This window comes from Anarhichas minor, unplaced genomic scaffold (assembly GCF_050575085.1).
Source record: "Anarhichas minor isolate MPS153535 unplaced genomic scaffold, ASM5057508v1 ptg000013l, whole genome shotgun sequence".
NCBI classification, from domain to species: Eukaryota; Metazoa; Chordata; class Actinopteri; order Perciformes; family Anarhichadidae; genus Anarhichas; species Anarhichas minor.
Genome location: NW_027466459.1, coordinates 2,107,501 through 2,125,000, shown reverse-complemented (window position 1 = coordinate 2,125,000; position 17,500 = coordinate 2,107,501). Strand labels below are relative to the sequence as shown.

At 43.4% G+C, this 17,500-nt stretch overlaps 2 protein-coding genes across 7 annotated transcripts in view; one reads left to right on the top strand and one right to left on the bottom strand.

The window, feature by feature from the left end:
* Positions 1-2,851, top strand: part of shcbp1 (SHC SH2-domain binding protein 1) — a 22,956-nt gene extending 20,105 nt beyond the window's left edge. The window contains exons 9-13 of one of the 2 annotated variants that reach the window (XM_076090896.1): positions 1,011-1,142; positions 1,264-1,382; positions 1,722-1,808; positions 1,979-2,117; positions 2,196-2,851. In XM_076090896.1, coding sequence (XP_075947011.1) covers positions 1,011-1,142; positions 1,264-1,382; positions 1,722-1,808; positions 1,979-2,117; positions 2,196-2,485 — 767 coding nt within the window. In that variant the 3' untranslated portion in view covers positions 2,486-2,851. Of the gene's footprint in view, positions 1-1,010; positions 1,143-1,263; positions 1,383-1,721; positions 1,809-1,978; positions 2,118-2,192 lie in introns of both variants that reach the window. The other variant, XM_076090897.1, reaches the window with a different exon arrangement.
* A 7,538-nt stretch (positions 2,852-10,389) lies between these two features.
* Positions 10,390-17,500, bottom strand: part of spg21 (SPG21 abhydrolase domain containing, maspardin) — a 13,574-nt gene continuing 6,463 nt past the window's right edge. For 2 of the 5 annotated variants that reach the window (XM_076090893.1, XM_076090894.1), the window contains exons 3-9: positions 14,798-14,959; positions 14,409-14,489; positions 14,007-14,152; positions 13,815-13,923; positions 12,591-12,698; positions 12,353-12,493; positions 10,390-11,232 (exon numbers count right to left, since the gene is read on the bottom strand). In XM_076090893.1, the coding sequence (XP_075947008.1) occupies positions 11,107-11,232; positions 12,353-12,493; positions 12,591-12,698; positions 13,815-13,923; positions 14,007-14,152; positions 14,409-14,489; positions 14,798-14,959 (873 nt within the window). In that variant the 3' untranslated portion in view covers positions 10,390-11,106. Of the gene's footprint in view, positions 11,483-12,352; positions 12,522-12,590; positions 13,087-13,814; positions 13,924-14,006; positions 14,153-14,408; positions 14,490-14,797; positions 14,960-17,500 lie in introns of those variants that run through there. The other 3 variants (XM_076090895.1, XR_012953578.1, XR_012953579.1) reach the window with 3 other exon arrangements.

Here is a 17,500-nt window from a genome sequence, read left to right as displayed (position 1 = left end):
TAACGAGTTCAAACAGGTGCCATTAATACAGGTAACGAGTGGAGGACAGAGGAGCCTCTTAAAGAAGAAGTTACAGGTCTGTGAGAGCCAGAAATCTTGCTTGTTTGTAGGTGACCAAATACTTATTTTACCGAGGAATTTACCAATTAATTCATTAAAAATCCTACAATGTGATTTCCTGGATTCTTTCCCCCCATTCTGTCTCTCATAGCTGAAGTGTACCTATGATGAAAATTACAGGCATCTCATCTTTTTAAGTGGGAGAACTTGCACAATTGGTGGCTGACTAAATACTTTTTTGCCCCACTGTATATGTATCCATCTATCTATCTATCTATCTATATCTCTATATCTCTATCAACAACAACACAGGGGCTCCTCGTTGATGTAAAAAAAAAAGGACACTCTCATACAGCCCTGCCCATGATCTACCTACACTCATGGAGCGCAGAGCAATGTTTTGGTGAGCAGGTGTGTGTGAGATTCATGAAGAAAAAGACGGCAAACTGGTTTGTAACTAAGTGTTAACGGGGCTCAGTGGGCAGACATGCCTCTACTCCAAAAAGATATCTAAATGCTCAGTAGGGTGCAGATTTAAGATGATTTTTATAACCTCTTGGATCTGATAGTAAGTTAAATCGCATTAATATCTGCATATGAAAAACCAATCATCGGTCATCCCTTCAATTGTCTGTATACAAGCCTAATAGAAGGGAGGTTGGTTTTACTGCAGAGGACACCAGACTGGTGAAGAAGTGCAGATGATCAGTTTCGCTTGTGATAAATACTCTGACACTCTGACATGTCTTGGTGTCACTGGACATTGATGGTGTTTTCAGCCTCTTTGTGAATGTTAGCTGGCTGGCCTCACACCTTGAGGGACAAACAAAGGATTGAGAGCTGAATGGAGCTCTGTTAGAAGCTGACCAGAGTGCAGTGTAATCTAACAAACACACGTCTAGACCTTAATTCTGTACACTGATTGTGTTCATATGTCGTCTGTGTGTCAGGCTTCGGGCTCCCTGATGAGGTGGTTATTGAGAAGAAAAACAAGGGCGACTCATTTGTGGAGTCCACAGGAGCCGATGTCAGACTGTCCAACATCAAGTTCATCCAACACGATGCCATCGAGGGCATCATGTGTGAGTATACATGAATCCAGGCCCTCTGTCTCTGTGGTGGCTCCTCGTCATCGGCGACATTATTCCCATGTGTGACACAGTGTAAAGTAACTCTCTCTCTCTCCTGGTGGCGTTCTGTCAGGTGTGCGTCAGGGGACTCTGAACATGGAGAACTGTGTGCTGCAGTGTGAGACCACAGGAGTGATCGTCCGAACATCAGCGCGCCTCACCATGAACATGTGTGACCTGTACGGCTCCAAGGTGAGAGCTTCTGGATGCTGACCACCGGCTCCACCTCACAGTCACTAGGCTCTCATCTGTGTGAACAGTATCATCTTCCACAACAAACTAGTTCCCCATATCAACCTCATAGGTGATGAGGTATCCGTGTTGTGTTCACAACTTCTTCCACTGGCCAAAGAAATCAGTTAGTGCAGCTTTAAACAATGTGACTGAGATAGTTTACAGTGTAAAACTAAAGCTTCTAAATGACCTCCAAGACGTTCAGTTATTGTCTAATATGCAGTGATAAACGATCAGCTGATATTGTCTACTTGTTGAATGGGACTGTGTGGTCATGTTGCTGTGTGTCGTGTGCAGGGGGCTGGTGTGGAGATTTACCCCGGGAGTGTTTGCAGTCTGGTTGGTAACGGTATCCATCACTGTAAGGACGGCATCCTCATCAAGGTGAGAACATTCAGGGTTCGTACCAAAAACTCACCAAGAAACTGTGAGCATAAAAATTGCCCTTGACTAAGTTTAGAAAATGTTTAGCTTAATGGAAATCAAGTGAATTACATGAACATTTCTGTAAAACCACTAGTTGCGTGTGCGTGCGTGTGTGTGTGTGTGTGTAGGACTTTGCTGATGAACTTGATGTGATGCCATCAATCACCATGGAGAACAACGTGATTCACAACAATGCAGGCTACGGGGTGATTCTAGTGAAGTCCAACAACGGGGAACAGCGTGATGCTGCTCTGGACCCAAGTGAAGGTGGGCGGAGCTCACTCGGTCAGAATAGAACAGCCACAGCTCAGAATCAATATTGATCAGACCTTTTGTTCCCAGAAGGCCCTGCTGGACCGACGGCTGTAGACCAACAGCAGGGAGGCGTTACTGATCCAACCAGCAACGGTTCAGCAGACGTGCAGCCGGAGTCAGCAGAGAACAACAGCACGGACTGTGACGTAGCATCCGCCTCAGGCAGGAAGTTGCACTTTATTCGCCAGATAAGCAGAAACAAGGAGACGTCCTGCAGCCGAGCCGTCCAGGACCTGATGGACCACCAGATCTTCGTCTCCATTCAGGGAAACCAGTTCAGACGCAACGGCATGGGCGACCTCGGCACCTTTTTCTACTGACAGTAGATTCCAGACTGGCTGACTGTCGCGCGTCTTTTAACATCGTTTATTTGAGGAGCGCTTTGTGCTTTTAGATTTCTTTTGTCATGAAATAAATATTGCCGATTCACAGCAGAGACTGCGATGATAATGTTCCTGTGTAGGACGTGAGTTGTGATGCCTGTGTGAGTCTCTGAAAGTCCTCAGGCTTTGACTCTGACTTCTACCGGTTTGAACTTTCACAAAAGCTTTTATCTAATTTATTCCTTTGGGCTCCTGATGTGAAATGTCTTTAATTTTTTTTACTGCATTATTTGTTTGAAATCCACTCGTCACTTTGAGTTTTGATGTTTCCACTTCAGATCTAATAAATGTATCTTTAAGGTGGTGGTTTGAAAGCAGTGCACAGTTTGTAATTCTGAGTTCACACAAATATTAGTTTCCTTTGTTCATGACATGTTCACATCTCATGAACCTCGTTCATGAGTGCCTCGGCTGTTTTTAAAGGTTAGATGTATTTTATGGTCCAGTCATCAGGTTGACTAATGATACAGTTGAGTCTTAAACTGTTACTTCAGTGAATATAATGAATGTCTTGCAGATTAAAAGGTATCTGTTGAAACCTCTGTGTGGTGCAGTATGATGACTCATTCTTTATGTGCAGTGTTTATAACTGGAGTGGACTGGAGTCATACATTTAACGATTTTAAACTTCAACGACTCGCGTTTGACTTAATGTCCTCTGTGGTAACGTAACGTCATTCCTGGAGGTCCAGCAGCTGATACTTCTGTACCTCCTGTCAGACGGCAGCAGGGTGAACAGACTGTTGCTGGGTGGTTTTGTCTTTAATATCCTTTGAGCTCTTTGCAGGCTCCTCTTCTCGCCAATATCACTGATGCTCAGTAGATGGTACTGTAACCCTCTTAGTATCTGCAGGTATACTCAAATTATTTGTTGGACCAGGACCTAGGTTCATAGTGAGAGGTTTATAGCCAGTTTCCACTCTTCTGAAAGTGGTGATGTACCAAAATCAAAACTCTGAGCAGGCTTTGAGTCTGTAGTCTGTTGCTGGGTGGAACAGTTAGCAGAGATTTTCTGATCATTTTTTTCTTCTGTCATAGTATTTGGAATGACACAATCAGGAACAACTAGCTCTGCTATCACAGTTGGTGGGCAATGTAATGTCCTTACTTGTCTCATTTCTGAGTAACACAGGAACTTTGTAGGGACCATGCTTTGGCAGAGTGATAAGACAGCAATCTACAAAGACACCACCTGGCAAAGATGAGCAAGTAGGTTGTTCAAGTAAGACCCACTGTTCAGATTTTGCTTGGTCGGCATACACAAAACCCTCAAGCAGCACTTTTTGGTTGGCGGGAAGAACTTCCTGGGCTCGACCCTTGAGTTTCACTAGGCCAACTTTGCCACTATCAGCTTGTTTCTTCCTGATCTCAAGTGTTCTCAGAACCTGCTGGTAGCCATAGGGAAGAGATGTTCTGTGAGGCAAGGGGGTCTCACACTCTTGTTCATATAAAGGGTCCAGAGTGTTTGTGCCTATTAACAGGGGAACGTCACCATTTGAACGAAGATCTGGAACAATTAGCGCCAATGTGTGTATTTCAGGCTCAGTTTCAAATAAGACTTTTGGGAACTTTATACTGGTCTCCACATATCCCAGATATGGGACAGTCTGGCCATTCGCTCCTTCAACTTCAAGAAGATCAGAGATTGGCTTAATGGTGTGTTCAGATAAGTGATCTTGGTAGAAAGCCATGGCTATGGTGGTGACTTGTGAGCCTGTATCGAGCAGACAACTACAGTTCACTCCCTCAACAGCTACTCTGGCCGTGCACTTCCTCCCAACAAGTCGACGGGGCAATTCGCAATTGTGAACATCAGTCTTTAAGCTCAGAGCTTTCTTCGTCTTTGTAACGGTGGGACGTAGTTCATCCTTAGCTTCTGTTTGGCCCTCAACAGAAGCTGGAGCTAGTTTAAATCAGATGGATCAGTGGTGTTGTGGTGGCTTTCCCACACACACGCTGCTTTTCTTTGAGTGATCTCCTCTTTGCCTCTACTAGCGCAGGGTTTGGGTCATTACTGCAACTGGAGGCAATGTGGCCATCCTCACCACATCTAAAACAGTACCATGGTCTAGGTTTAGGCAACTTTACAGTTATTTGTTTGATTTCTTTTGTTTCTGGTCCATTGGTTGTTCTTGGTTTCTGTTTTTTGTTTCCTGTTGATGCTCTTTTGACAGGTTTCTCTGAGCTGCAGGCTTTGAGCTGTGCTATCTGAGAAGCAAGATCTGCAATCTGCTTCCTAAGATCATTAGTGGTGACTGATGGAGCATCATCAGGATTGGGGAGGGGGTCAGAAATATCTATGCCTTGCATATGTGTGGTCTGCAGATGTGAAAGATGTGCTCTTGTTTTGGTTATTCCTAAGTGCTGTTTCATTGTTGTTGCTTTATTTTCCTGCTTATCCTCTTCAGTACGCAGTAGAAGAAGGAGCTCGGCAAAAGATGGAGGATCATTCTTGCATCGTTCAAGCTGGAGACTAGTTATCATTGGGCTATCCCAGCAGCCTCTGCAAAACTGTCTGAGAAGTTGTTTATCAGCATCTCTCGGAGCAATTCCCCCTCTCCTTATCACTGAACATAAAGCAGTGTGTAGCCTCTGCAGGTAATCTGAAGCTTTTTCTCCAACATTCTGGTTGGAGAAAAGCTCATCACCATCTTCAACGGTTGCATAGGCTGAATCAAGCAGTTTCAGGTAAACCTCAGATCTAGCCTTTGGACCCAGTGATTTCACTATCTTAACTGCAGGGGATGAAAGGCTTTCAACAATTTTCCTCACAACCTGTGTGTCTGAAACTGTGGGATCATTCAAACAGAATTCCACACTGCTGCGCCATGTATCATAGTCAACTTCAAATGCAGGGTGAGGAGCTCTGCCTGAGAATGGCTTCAGTTTGTAAGACAGATTGGATTGAGATGCTGCCTCACTGTTCCTGACAATGTGCTCCACAATGACGCGCTGTACCTCAGGTGTGCTGAGTTGGTCAGCTGGCAATTGATGAGATTTAGGTTTTCCATCTCCATGTGGAGTAGTTTCTTTGACAGTTTCAATAGGCTGGGGTGCAACGCTAACTAAGCTTGGGTTTTCAAAAGTATGGAATGCAGGTGGTATATCTTGAGGGTCAGCTGGTTCAGGTTGTGAGAGATTTTCAGCCACTTTAACTTGGGCTTCCCTCCCACTGACTCTCCTATCCGAGCCAACTCTTCTCTCAAAATATCTTCAAATGACCTGCCACCTTCCTGTGCTAAATCTCTCAGCTCAGTCAAGTAAGCTACCGTTGCAGACGCACTAGCCTCACTACTGCATGCACTCGCTAGGCTTTGAATGTGGTGAATAACCTGCGGATTTCCAGTGCAAGCTCTGTCAAGTGGTAAGTGACGTCTCTCTAGCTCTTTGACTGTAGCTTCATGTTGAAACTCAACAATAACCCTCACTTCTTTACCAGCGGAAGGCACCTCAACTAACCTTTCTACAGGCCCAAACTGTTTCAAGAAGTCAAAAACTTCATTGTCTACTGAAATGTGAGTTAACCCACTCACTAAAACAGCGTTTAGAACCTTAACATTCTCTGATTTCACAACTTCCATTTTATCACCAGAAATATGTTAGAAGATTTGAAAATAATGTTAGATGCTTTACAGTAAATAAAACCTTCGTTGCTCCAGTTACTCAAAAGGTGTCTATCTTCAATTTTCTGTTGCAAAAATGCTAATATCTTAACCTCTCCTGGCTGGCTCGCCAAGTTTTAGTCTGTAACCCTCTTAGTATCTGCAGAATACTCAAATTATTTGTTGGACCAGGACCTAGGTTCATAGAGAGAGGTTTATAGCCAATAATAGACACACAAAGAACTGGAGCCACAGAATGGTTTGATTTAAAAGGTTATATTGAACCTTGTGAAGATAAAAATAAAATTGACATCTTATACAACATTTACAATGCTCTTCTCAATCAGATAACTCAGCACATCTCCATTGGAATGTGTAAAAGTGTCTCTGAGATGCAGTGTTCCTTCAGTTTGTTCCTTTCGCTTTCAAGCTCCTTCCTTGTTTCCTTATTCAGTCAGTTCAAATATTCAGTCAGTTTCAGTTCCAAAGTCAAAAGAACAAGTCAAAGTAGTAAGATGTGTTGCTTTCTTAATCCTACCACACTGGTGCACTCAGGTGATGAGAAACGAAGAAACGCTTGTTTTCTCCTCAGCAACAAAGAAAATCTTGATCCTACTCATCGAGGTAAGGAGATGATCAGTTCAGTGGTGGCTCGCCATCTTCCTCGTCAGGAAGAGTTCCATATCCAGTATCAAAGGTATCCAGGGAACATCAAAAACCTAGCCAGGACGCTGCCACAAGTTGTAAACTCGTGGCACAAAGGTCTCTGAATCACCTCTCACGTTGCATGAGTGCAGTCTCACAAAGCGCTGTGTCTCTGACCGTTTAAACAGTTATCACTTGTAACGGCTGAACTACTTTATGAAACAGATAGTGCTCGTTCCCTCGCGCATTCTCTTACTCTGTAACGTCTTTCTGGTAGGGCGGGACTTATTGTCCTTTCCCCAATCGGGAGTCTGCATTCCCCGAAATAACCAATGAGAAGCGTATCTGGGTAAAACTGCTGTGATTGACACTTTGTTTAACAACAGAAATAAAGTTAAATTAAAATGACATTAAAGACTTAAATTATCTGCTGGGTTACATCACAAATAGAAAAATAATCCTAAAAATAAAGATATTAGGGCTCAAATTCTCTACCTGGTTACATGTACCAATGATGTTCTGCTGTTAATCCCCCGCTGTGGAGCCTCCTGTCCTGAGCCGTGCACATCATGTCAGTTTGTAATGATTCCAGTCAGGATGCTTTCTATTGCTCTGCTGTAAAAGTTGACAGGAACTTTGAATGGGGAATTTTGCCTCCTTAAATTTCTTTACCAATGTGAAGACAGGTTCTCTGTGATGCTGGTTCCCAGGAACCTACAAGCTCAGCTCCTCTAAGAACCCAATGATCAGCTCTTTGGTTTTGCTGATGTTTTCTGACCACCGCTCTGCAGGTTTGTTGATAACTTCCCAATTTGAATTCTCATCGTTTGTAATCTGGACAATGAGGGTGGTGTCATCAGCAAACTTCACAGCTGAGTTCTCCATGTCTATTGCAGTCGAGTGCTGAGTTTGCAAGTATCAGTTGAATGGGGGAGAGTGGAGACGGCCTCCTCTGTGGATCTGTTGGCTCTGTATGTAAACTGGTGAGGGTCCAGGCTGGCTGGGAAGCACGTGAGAACGCCACTGAGCGGTAGTCGTTCAGACTGGATACTGCAGTATTTTAGGTACAGGGGTTGGCCGCCACAACATGAACAATGAGGCTCCTCTCTTCCCAGCACCCCATGAACCACAAGCAGCAAGGAATATATATGAAATATATGAATATATATGAAAGTTTCTTTAAGACTTGTAACTTCAGGGTGGGCTAGGAACAGAACACTAAAGAGAAGGAACTAAAGTTAGGCAATCTAAGCTTACCCACTCAAATGAGAAAACAAAAGACAAGTCACTGACCCAAGTCACTGATCTAACTCCCAACTGAAAACAAACACCCCACTAAACCTGGGCTGTTTTATCAATGTATAGATTGGTGACATCACAGAAAATCCTTGCCGGTAGTGGAGAGGTTGGAACCAATCAGCTCCCTGCAACAACCTACACACTCAATCCTCAGCCGAGCTCACCTGCAGCCCGTCACACACAGAACCCAGAGCAGAGAGAAGAGATCAACACAAGCACTAATACATAGAGCAGTGTGCATATGACCTCAGGGTAACAAGGGAAGATGGCGGGAACTCTCCTGTGACAATATGTTAAAAATGCAGTGATGACATCAGTTAGCTGGTTGGCACATGTTCTTAGTACACTCATCATTAGTAGAAGACATTTATATAGTGCTTTTATCTGTAGCACCTATTACTTATTCACACACACACACACACACACGCACACCAATGGCAGCGAGCTACCATGCAGGTGCTGGATGAATCGTCTTGCCGAAGGACACTTTGACATGTGGACTGGAGGACTGAAGGGCGACCTCTACCAGCTGAGCTGCAATCTCCCTCTGAACTGTAAAACACCACCAATGTAACAACGTGGCCATATCATCACCTTTAAGTTGATACTTGTGAGCAAACAGTTACTTATTTCTACTTCCAGCAGTTACAGGGCATCGCATTTATTTGGAGTGGTGTTTGTGCCCACCTGATGAACTCATCACATCTCCCAGAGGAGCTCACGTGAGACTGCAAACGTGTGACTCAGTTGGACTGGACAGTAAACGTTACCAGCTCTCCAGTTCAAAGTCTGTCTGAGATGTATCACTAGAGACACGCATAGAGCTCACACAGAGTGCTGCACAGATGACGTGTTTTTGCGGGCCAATCCGGATGTTACGTCACTCTGGTTCCCTCGACAAAACACAAATTGGATTTTTCATTGGATTTTGAATTATTGCAAACAATTAGCTGTGTAGCGTAGATACAATCGGCAGATGTAAGAAGTGAATGCTAGACTGTAAACAAACTACCAATGGTCGCATGAGCGCCAGCAGAGAGGCTGTGATGGCGTGAGGACATGTAGTCTCATTTAACGTTTGTTCCAACCGCCCTACTGAGGACACGTTAAAGCTCCATCGTTCACCGGAGGCTTTACTGACCTGTTTTCTATCGGAAAACAAAATCTCTTCAGCTTGTGTAAAAATAAAAATTCCCAGTTGACTTTATCTGCATCTGTTGGTGAGTTTGTATGAGATGTGTAATGGATTAAGTTAAATAGTCTCATTGCAGGTTGTTAGTCTCTTCCTTTAATGAAGCCAGTTGGTCTGAGTGGATGATGGATTGAGTAACTGTTTTGATTTGGGCTTCGCTAATGCTTTTTGTGTCTGTGTTGAGAGATAGAGGGCTTGATGGGGAGCTTGAGTCTTTATTGGGTTTTAGTAAGAGAGATGCGAGCAGTGTTCATGTCGATTGGAAGTTTGGATTTTTGTTTAATTTCAGCTGTTAATCTGTAGAAAACTGGGACTGAGAACTCAAAGTGTTTATTGAACTCAGCAGGGAAGCCATCAGGTCCTGGTGATGTTTATTACTGTATTCAAAATGTTTGTGTCCGTGTAGGAGGAATTGAGTTTTCTTGTTTGTTTATTCAGATGTAATTTGTATTTCCGTAGATCATTTGGACTCTCTGTTGGATTACATGCGTTGATGCTCTAGTTCAAGTATGTTTGCTGTCTTTTTCTTGTATACAGTGGTCATGTGGTGGCGCAAAACCAGAATAAACAACATCCGAGGGTGAAGAACGTCATTTACACCAAGACACCAGCAAAAAATATCAAACTGGAGAGATGGAGAGATTCAGTGTCTTGTGTCGGTTAGGGCTGAATTCATCAGACAATTTCAATGAGGCTTGGTTGTTACAGACCGGCCACGTAAAGGTGTTGTCGATGGTTCAATGTTGTCCACTTTGTCCACCAGCTAGTCTCCAACTGTGTCGGTTTGTTGTTGAGTAAGTCGTGTACTGTGGCTGTTTTCACTGAGAGGGAACCAAAACAGTGAACTTGTGGGTCGGACAGATAAAGAGATGAGAGTCTAAGAACTGTGGAGCTGATCTGCAGTCAGGTGACCACTTCCACATTCCATGTTGCTGCAGTGGGTCGACGGCTGAGGACATGTGGCAGTTTGCTGGTTACTGTAGTGAAAGAAATGAAGGGGACCAATGTTGGCAGCACATTCTGCTATACCTGGTTGCACATGACATCGGCAGACTTTAACATTCATCTGGTAGAAATAGACTAACAATGAAGAGGAAATAATGTGTATATCATCTTTTATAAAAAGGCACAGCACATCATTTTATTTTATTCTTCATCCATTCAGAAGCAGAGAGAAAAAAATAGTTCTAGCTCCAGGAGTATCTGGAGGTCTGAATGAAGCCCAGAGCAGCAGAGCCACATGGAAGTCCTTCATATTTGAAGAGACATCCTGTAGTTTTCTGAAGCTGGAAACTACAAAACATGGGCTGATTCACGACTCCTCATGTAAACCTCAGCTCACACTGACACCAGTGGAAAGAACGACTGCACATGTCAAATCCTAAATAATCAACTGTATTCCAAAACAAACAAACATGTCATTTCCTCTGATTGAATTACACAATCACTTTCAGACTTGAGTCTCTCCGTAAACCAGTGTTCACCTTTCTGTTAACAGGACACCAGTTCACTGCTGGCTGTGTTAACCACAATATATATTACACATAGGAAGAGTTCAGGCAGTTTATGAGTGCAACAATTATCTAATTCATTTCACATAAGGCAAGGTGTCATATGTTTTTAAAGCAAAGCGGCCGAGTGCCATTTATCTACAGGTCATTATCAAAATATTGCTTCATCTGTCAAATAAAAATATTCTCAGTTGTCTCGCTGAGCGAGTGTTGAGCTCCATAGAAAATCTGGAGAGCGTCCTGTGAAATGATGAAGAGTAAGATAAAGTGTTGGAAATGTTGACAGGAAACGGTCTGCAGGTAAAAGTCTCATTGGTCGTCGTCGTCGTCCTGGTTGCCACTCAGGTGACTCTCCTGCACCTCCAGCTCCTCAGCGCTCACCATGGCAGGACTGATGGCAGCGTATCTGGTCCCGTGGAACTGACGCAAGTGAATCTGTGCGGGAAAGAAAACAAACAAGCAGCATCATAAAAAAACATCAATGCAAGTCAAACACCACACGTCACACACAGGAAACGCAACGAGACCAGCTGGTTCCTGAGAACCGGCCGGCCCTCCTGTCACTTCAATCCTGTCCAGAGCAACGTCCTGGTGTTCTGGAGTGGATCTCGGAGTTCTCTCCATCAGCATTGCATTGTGAAGAAACGAGCCGGCCAACCATCTGAAACTGCATCTCTTCACACGTCTGTGATCAGGAGGAGATGAGAGCAGACCTGTGGTTCTACTAAAGAACACTACACTGTGTTCAATAACACACATTTAGCTGCTGTGCGTTACACAGTCACACACTTCCACCTCCAACATGTGAGAGAACGACAGAGAGGAAACATATGGTGGTGCGGTGCTGCTTTTCAACTGTAGATACAAATAGAGCAAGATAGAGCTGGGCAATATATCTATATTATACTGATATTGTGATATGAGACTATTTTTATGAGATTTTGGATATTGTAATGTTGTCTTTACCTGGTTTTAAAGGCTGCATTAAAGTAAAGTGATGTCATTTCTGAACTCGGCAGACTGTTCTAGCTGTTTCATTATTTGTCTTTATATCATCATCTCTGATGATTATTTATCAGAAACATCCTTGTGTAAATATTTTGTGAAAGCACTTATGGTCAACCCTACAATATCGTCTCATTATCCACATCAAGGTATTTGGTCAAAAATATTGTGATATTTGATTTTCTCCATATTGTCCAGCCCTACAACAAGATGCACTATGTGTGACAATAAAGTGCCAGAGAGAATGCATCATCAATCAGGGATCACCAGGAGGGATCACCAGGAGGGATCACCAGGAGAGATCACCAGGAGGGATCACCAGGAGGGATCACCCAGAGGATCACCAGGAGGGATCACCAGGAGGGATCACCAGGAGAGATCACCAGGAGAGATCACCCCGAGGGATCACCAGGAGGGATCACCCAGAGGATCACCAGGAGTGATCACCAGGAGGATCACCAGGAGGGATCACCTGAGGGATCACCTGAAGGATCACCAGGAGGATCACCAGGAGTCATGGTTTCATGGTGAAGGATGAACCAGAGCCTACCTGTATGTAGAGGTTGACTTCAGCACTCCTGCACAGGTAAGGGAAGTTTCCTCCCGTCTTCAGATGAGCTCGTCTGGCGTTGGGATACAGTTTATACATCTCCTCCTTCGCCTCCAGCGACAGAGCGCTCTGATCAAACACCTCAACACCATTCACAGAGGAAACATGTCTGTCAGGTTATTGGAGCAGAAATATATATGAATGGACTCCTGATAGAGAGAGACGCTTCTACACTTACATCTATAATGGTCACAGCAACATCTTTTATCTTGTGCGGCTCCACGTAGGAGTTCTGACAGTTGAGTGTTAGCCGCGATGCTAACTCACTTTGGTTCAGACTCTCCAACTACAGCACACACAACACATGGAGGGCAGAGGTTAACATTCAAACACAAAGACCTCACATATCTGTACTTCAGGGAACAAAACGGATTAAAGGAAAAGTCAAACACTCATTTTATTTATTTCCAAGAGTGAGAGGAGAAGATGGATATCAATGTCTGCAGTTTAAGGCTACTTTCCATTTGTCTGAAATGTTATTTCTTCACTTGGGTCTTTTCCTCCCACTGAAGATGTGAGGAGAGAAGAAACGCCTTTTTAGAGAAACGAGACGTCCTTGTCAGTTTCTGAAGACAACGACACAGCAGGACCACATCCGGATCACAGTAGGGCTGAACAATTCGTTGAAATGTAATCAAACTAGCTAGGAAGAAGAGGGGGAAGTCCTGTGGAGGCTGAGGACAGAAGAGAAAGACTTACTAAAACCTTCCAAAAGTTCCATCGCACTGCTGTAGGTCCTCTTCTCCAAATAGGTACCTGGAGCCTGTGTTCAAGTCCATCAGCCACCTCCACACGCAGTTGTAGAACTAGAAGTTCTAGTGCAGAACAAGGCTACCAGCCTCTGTCTAGTGTTCTCCAACATTTTCAGTGACTTTTTCACCCATTAAAAGAGCAGTGCTATACCTGCTGTGCATTCAAGGCAGGGGACATGGAAGCTGCCACATGGAGGCAGCACAGCATTTGACACAGAAGGACAAAGAGGGAGGTGAGAGGACCTTGGTGTCATGCATGGATCTACAGGTGCTCGTGCTCTATACCAAGCTCCGCCTCCATAACTTCACTATCTTTGACATCACGATACGTGATGCATGTTATGCTTCCGCAACAACATGGTCCCGTTAGCATCTGTATGAGAGCAGTGCAGCGGCAATGAGCTAGCCAATAGGACACAGAGCTTCCATCACATGATGGGTACCACATGAAGTAGTAGTCTATTGGTAACTAACATTCACACACTGCAGGAACAGCCTGCGGGAGCAATTTGGGGCTAGCCATGGACTCGTGGAGCCGGGGATCGAACCGAAGAACGACCCTGCTCTACCACTACAGTCCCTGAACAGGCTTTCATGCTTCTGGAAAAATGATTTTTGGATATACAGGTTTATCCATTTAGTCCACCTACCCTGTCAACCATGAAGTCGATTGCGTCTGCCATTTTAGGATCCACGGGCCCTTTAGCAAAGTTCGCCAGAACAATCTTCTTCAACATGAAAGCTGGCATCAACCAGAAACTGAGGAGGGACATGGAAAGAAAACATCAATAATGAATGTGAACACGGGGAGGAAAGTGTGCGATGGGAATGTTAGAAAGCACCTGTTTGATGTCCACGTCTGATTAAAGATGGAGGTATCACTGAATGAGTTACACAGTATCAGTGAGTGCACTCTGGGAGACTTGTGTGTGCACTCTGCAAACTTCTGAGCCAAGAATCCACCCAGAGATGCACCGAACAGATGGACCTGAAGGTTGTGACAGAGAGTCATCATTAGATGGAGAGCCGGAGTGTAGAACGGGTGATCGGGTAACATGCCCACACCTATAACAGGACCGCTCCTTTACTCTCCATGGCTAGCTTGTTTCTGCACAGTCAGCCTCTCTGCTGCTCATCAAAAAGATGCGGTTGAATCACGATCAGGCGATCATATATGAATTGCATACTCACGGATAAAGAAAATACTCTGACGGTCTGAAGCTAAAGGAAAAACACAGACTTACTTTATCCAACTGCAGGTGATCGAGAAGCTTCCTGAAGCCGTCACAGAACTCCATGAGATCCCAGTACACCGGATACTGCAGCTGGAAACCACACAGACTAGACGTTTACATAATTGCAGACTCATCCTATAGTTAGTGTGAGGCTGATATGTCAATGAATTAGTCGATTAATCAATTAGTCTAGTGACAGAAACTTAATCTGTTTCAATCCTGCCAAATATTCTCTGGTACAAAATAGACATGTTTCCCTGTTACGAACATTTGATAAACAAAACACCGTAATAATAATAAGATGAACGGAGAAAACAATGAGCAGATGAATCAATAATGAATAGAACCATTGGTGGCAGAAATATGAAGCTGCAGTGTGTTTCCAGTGCCGGGCTCACCGAGATGACCCTGTAGCCCCATCCTGTCAGAGCCAGCACCTGCTGGAAGAACACCTCAGCTGTCCCACTGACCGGTGGGAAGAGGATGATGGGACACCTGATGCTCTTTGGGCCGGCATCATACAGCGACCACACCTTACTGTCATCATCATCGACAATAATCTGGTGGAGACGAAAACACAAGGTGAGAAAAATACATCCGACAAACTAACCATGAGCCTTACGTTTCTTTACAAAGGAGTTCAACCAGGCTGTATAAAATATGGACCTATTTGACTTAAAGACTAAAGATGGAGACCATAGACTGAATACAAGGAGTTCTTTATTCTAGGATATAGACTGGGGAGGTCACAATATGACATGTTTACGATTATTGAGAGGAAATATCACGGTTTTACTGTTTTCAAGATTATCAAACTGAATATTCCTAATAGGCCTAATGAACTAAAAATATGTGTTATCATCATTAACTAACTATATACTTTACTTTGTTATTAATCATCTATAGTGGTTATTTGCATAAAAATAATATTCATTTTTACTGAATGGAGCTTGAACGCACCACAATGTCGCCTCTACTCTGTCCTTAACAGCCGTTAGCTGTTAGCTTTCCTCCTGCTCATTCAACACAGATGTGTTGTTCACGATGCAACGTCAGCATTCAATGCCGCTCTACAGAGCGCACATTTTTACTTAATCTAAGCCAATAACGATCGTCGGTAAAACTATTCTGCACACTATGATGGTTGAACTGTGTAATCAATCTGCGGTTCACATAACTCGCTGGTCACTCTCTATCCAACATGCTCCCACGCTGCCGATTTAAAGCCATTTTTAGTGGATATAAGGCTGGAGTGTCGGTTCCCTGTGACGTTTTTACAGCGCTTCTTCTCAATGCTTCAGGTGAATGGCAGCCAGCGTCGGAAATACACGAGGGCAAAGGGCAAACCTGCCCCTAAGAAATATAATTTTGCCCCTGATATCACTAGGAGAGGGGCAAAAAATGCCCCCATAATTTCCTCTAATAATAGTGATAATTTAATGAACGTGTCAAAAACATCGTAGCCTATATGACCAGGTCCAGTTGCCATAGAATGGTTTTGATTTTCGCCTTGACTGATGTTGAGTGTGCGTGAAGAACCGAACGTTCTAAACAAATAAATAAATGTGCGCTTCTTAATCAGACCTGTGACTGCGAGACTGCGGTCAACTCAGCAGACACTTACATGTTAGTGCACCTATATGCTGACATTCACGGTAAACGCATTCAAACGGCACAGATCGGGAGCGAGCGAAGGACTTTGAAAGTTAGCGGTAAGATTAACGTGAGACAACATCCGGTTTCTTCAGACGAACATCCGGTTTTCAGAATAAGATGCCAAAAAGTATACATATTGCATAATGGAAATTAGATTAAATGAATTATATTCACATAAAGTATAAAACATGCTACCTGCATCTCGTGAGTTAAAGGGAAAATACACCTAAATTGTGCGTAGTGTCTTTATTCTTTGATTTGAGGGTTGCTGATGAATAATACCTGACAGTCAATTAAGATATTTTACTAAGTAAAAACTGAACTGAATTTGTACCTTCAAATGGCACATTTGAAGGTGCTATAAAAATGTTTTTCTCAAAAATTTCACACAATGACTAATGCATATGTTCAGGACAAAAATGGGTAACATCACAATATTTAAGGTGCTATAAAAATATCTTTCTAAATAATTCCATACAATGACTGATGTATATGTAATCAAGGCATCATTGACTTAATAATTGTTAAAAAATGTAATAATAACAATAAATAACCACAAAGAAATAAGAAAACACTTTGAATCTGTAGACTACTGCCTAATAGTCTTATTATTGCCATTTGATGACAATTGCTCATATACTGTAAGCCTAAATAAGTACATTTATTATTTTGAACAAAGGTTAAATGTTATTTCACAAGTTTCAAAAAGTGCCCCCAATTTTTTTATAAATGCCCCTGGATTTCAGTCAGTGGGGGCAAACATTGCCCCCTAAAAAATATGTAAATTTCCTACTCTGGTGGCAGCACTCACACACAAAACAAACCCGTGCACACATGTGTCGTGTGACCTGACTCAATTTGTTCTGTAACCATTGTAGCATCCCTCTCTTTTCTATGGACTTGACATTTTAATTTACTATTAAGTAACTGTGCAGGACATGGGGTGAGCAAACACACTCACACTTTTACAATGTTCACTGCTTAAATTGTGGGAAATACAATGCGCTCATAAATGCAAACCCACCTGATGTAACAGACAACGTGCTGTCTGACACGCCCACCACGGAAGAACAACGCTCTACTCTGGTGAGGCACGTGTGTTATGCGAGGCACGTTACGCTAAACTAGCTTAGCAGGAAACCAACAGCAGCACACGCGCTACAAACTCTCCCTACAGCGTTGAGCTGTTCCCTTCTGATTCAAACAGGGCTAAAGGTATATTTATAGCTGCGGATATGAGACCCTACTCTGGAGCGGGAAACCAGGCTGTACGAACATGCTTAATGTTATTGAGCCCCGTGACACTACTCCTTCACGAGCCCATTTCTCCAGACCATAATTTCTGCTTTGTTAAGGAAAACTAAAGCCCAAACAGAGAATCAAACGTCCGAAGCTCCCGGGAGATGAAGAGCCATGTTCTTCAGACACAAAGCTACCTGACTGTA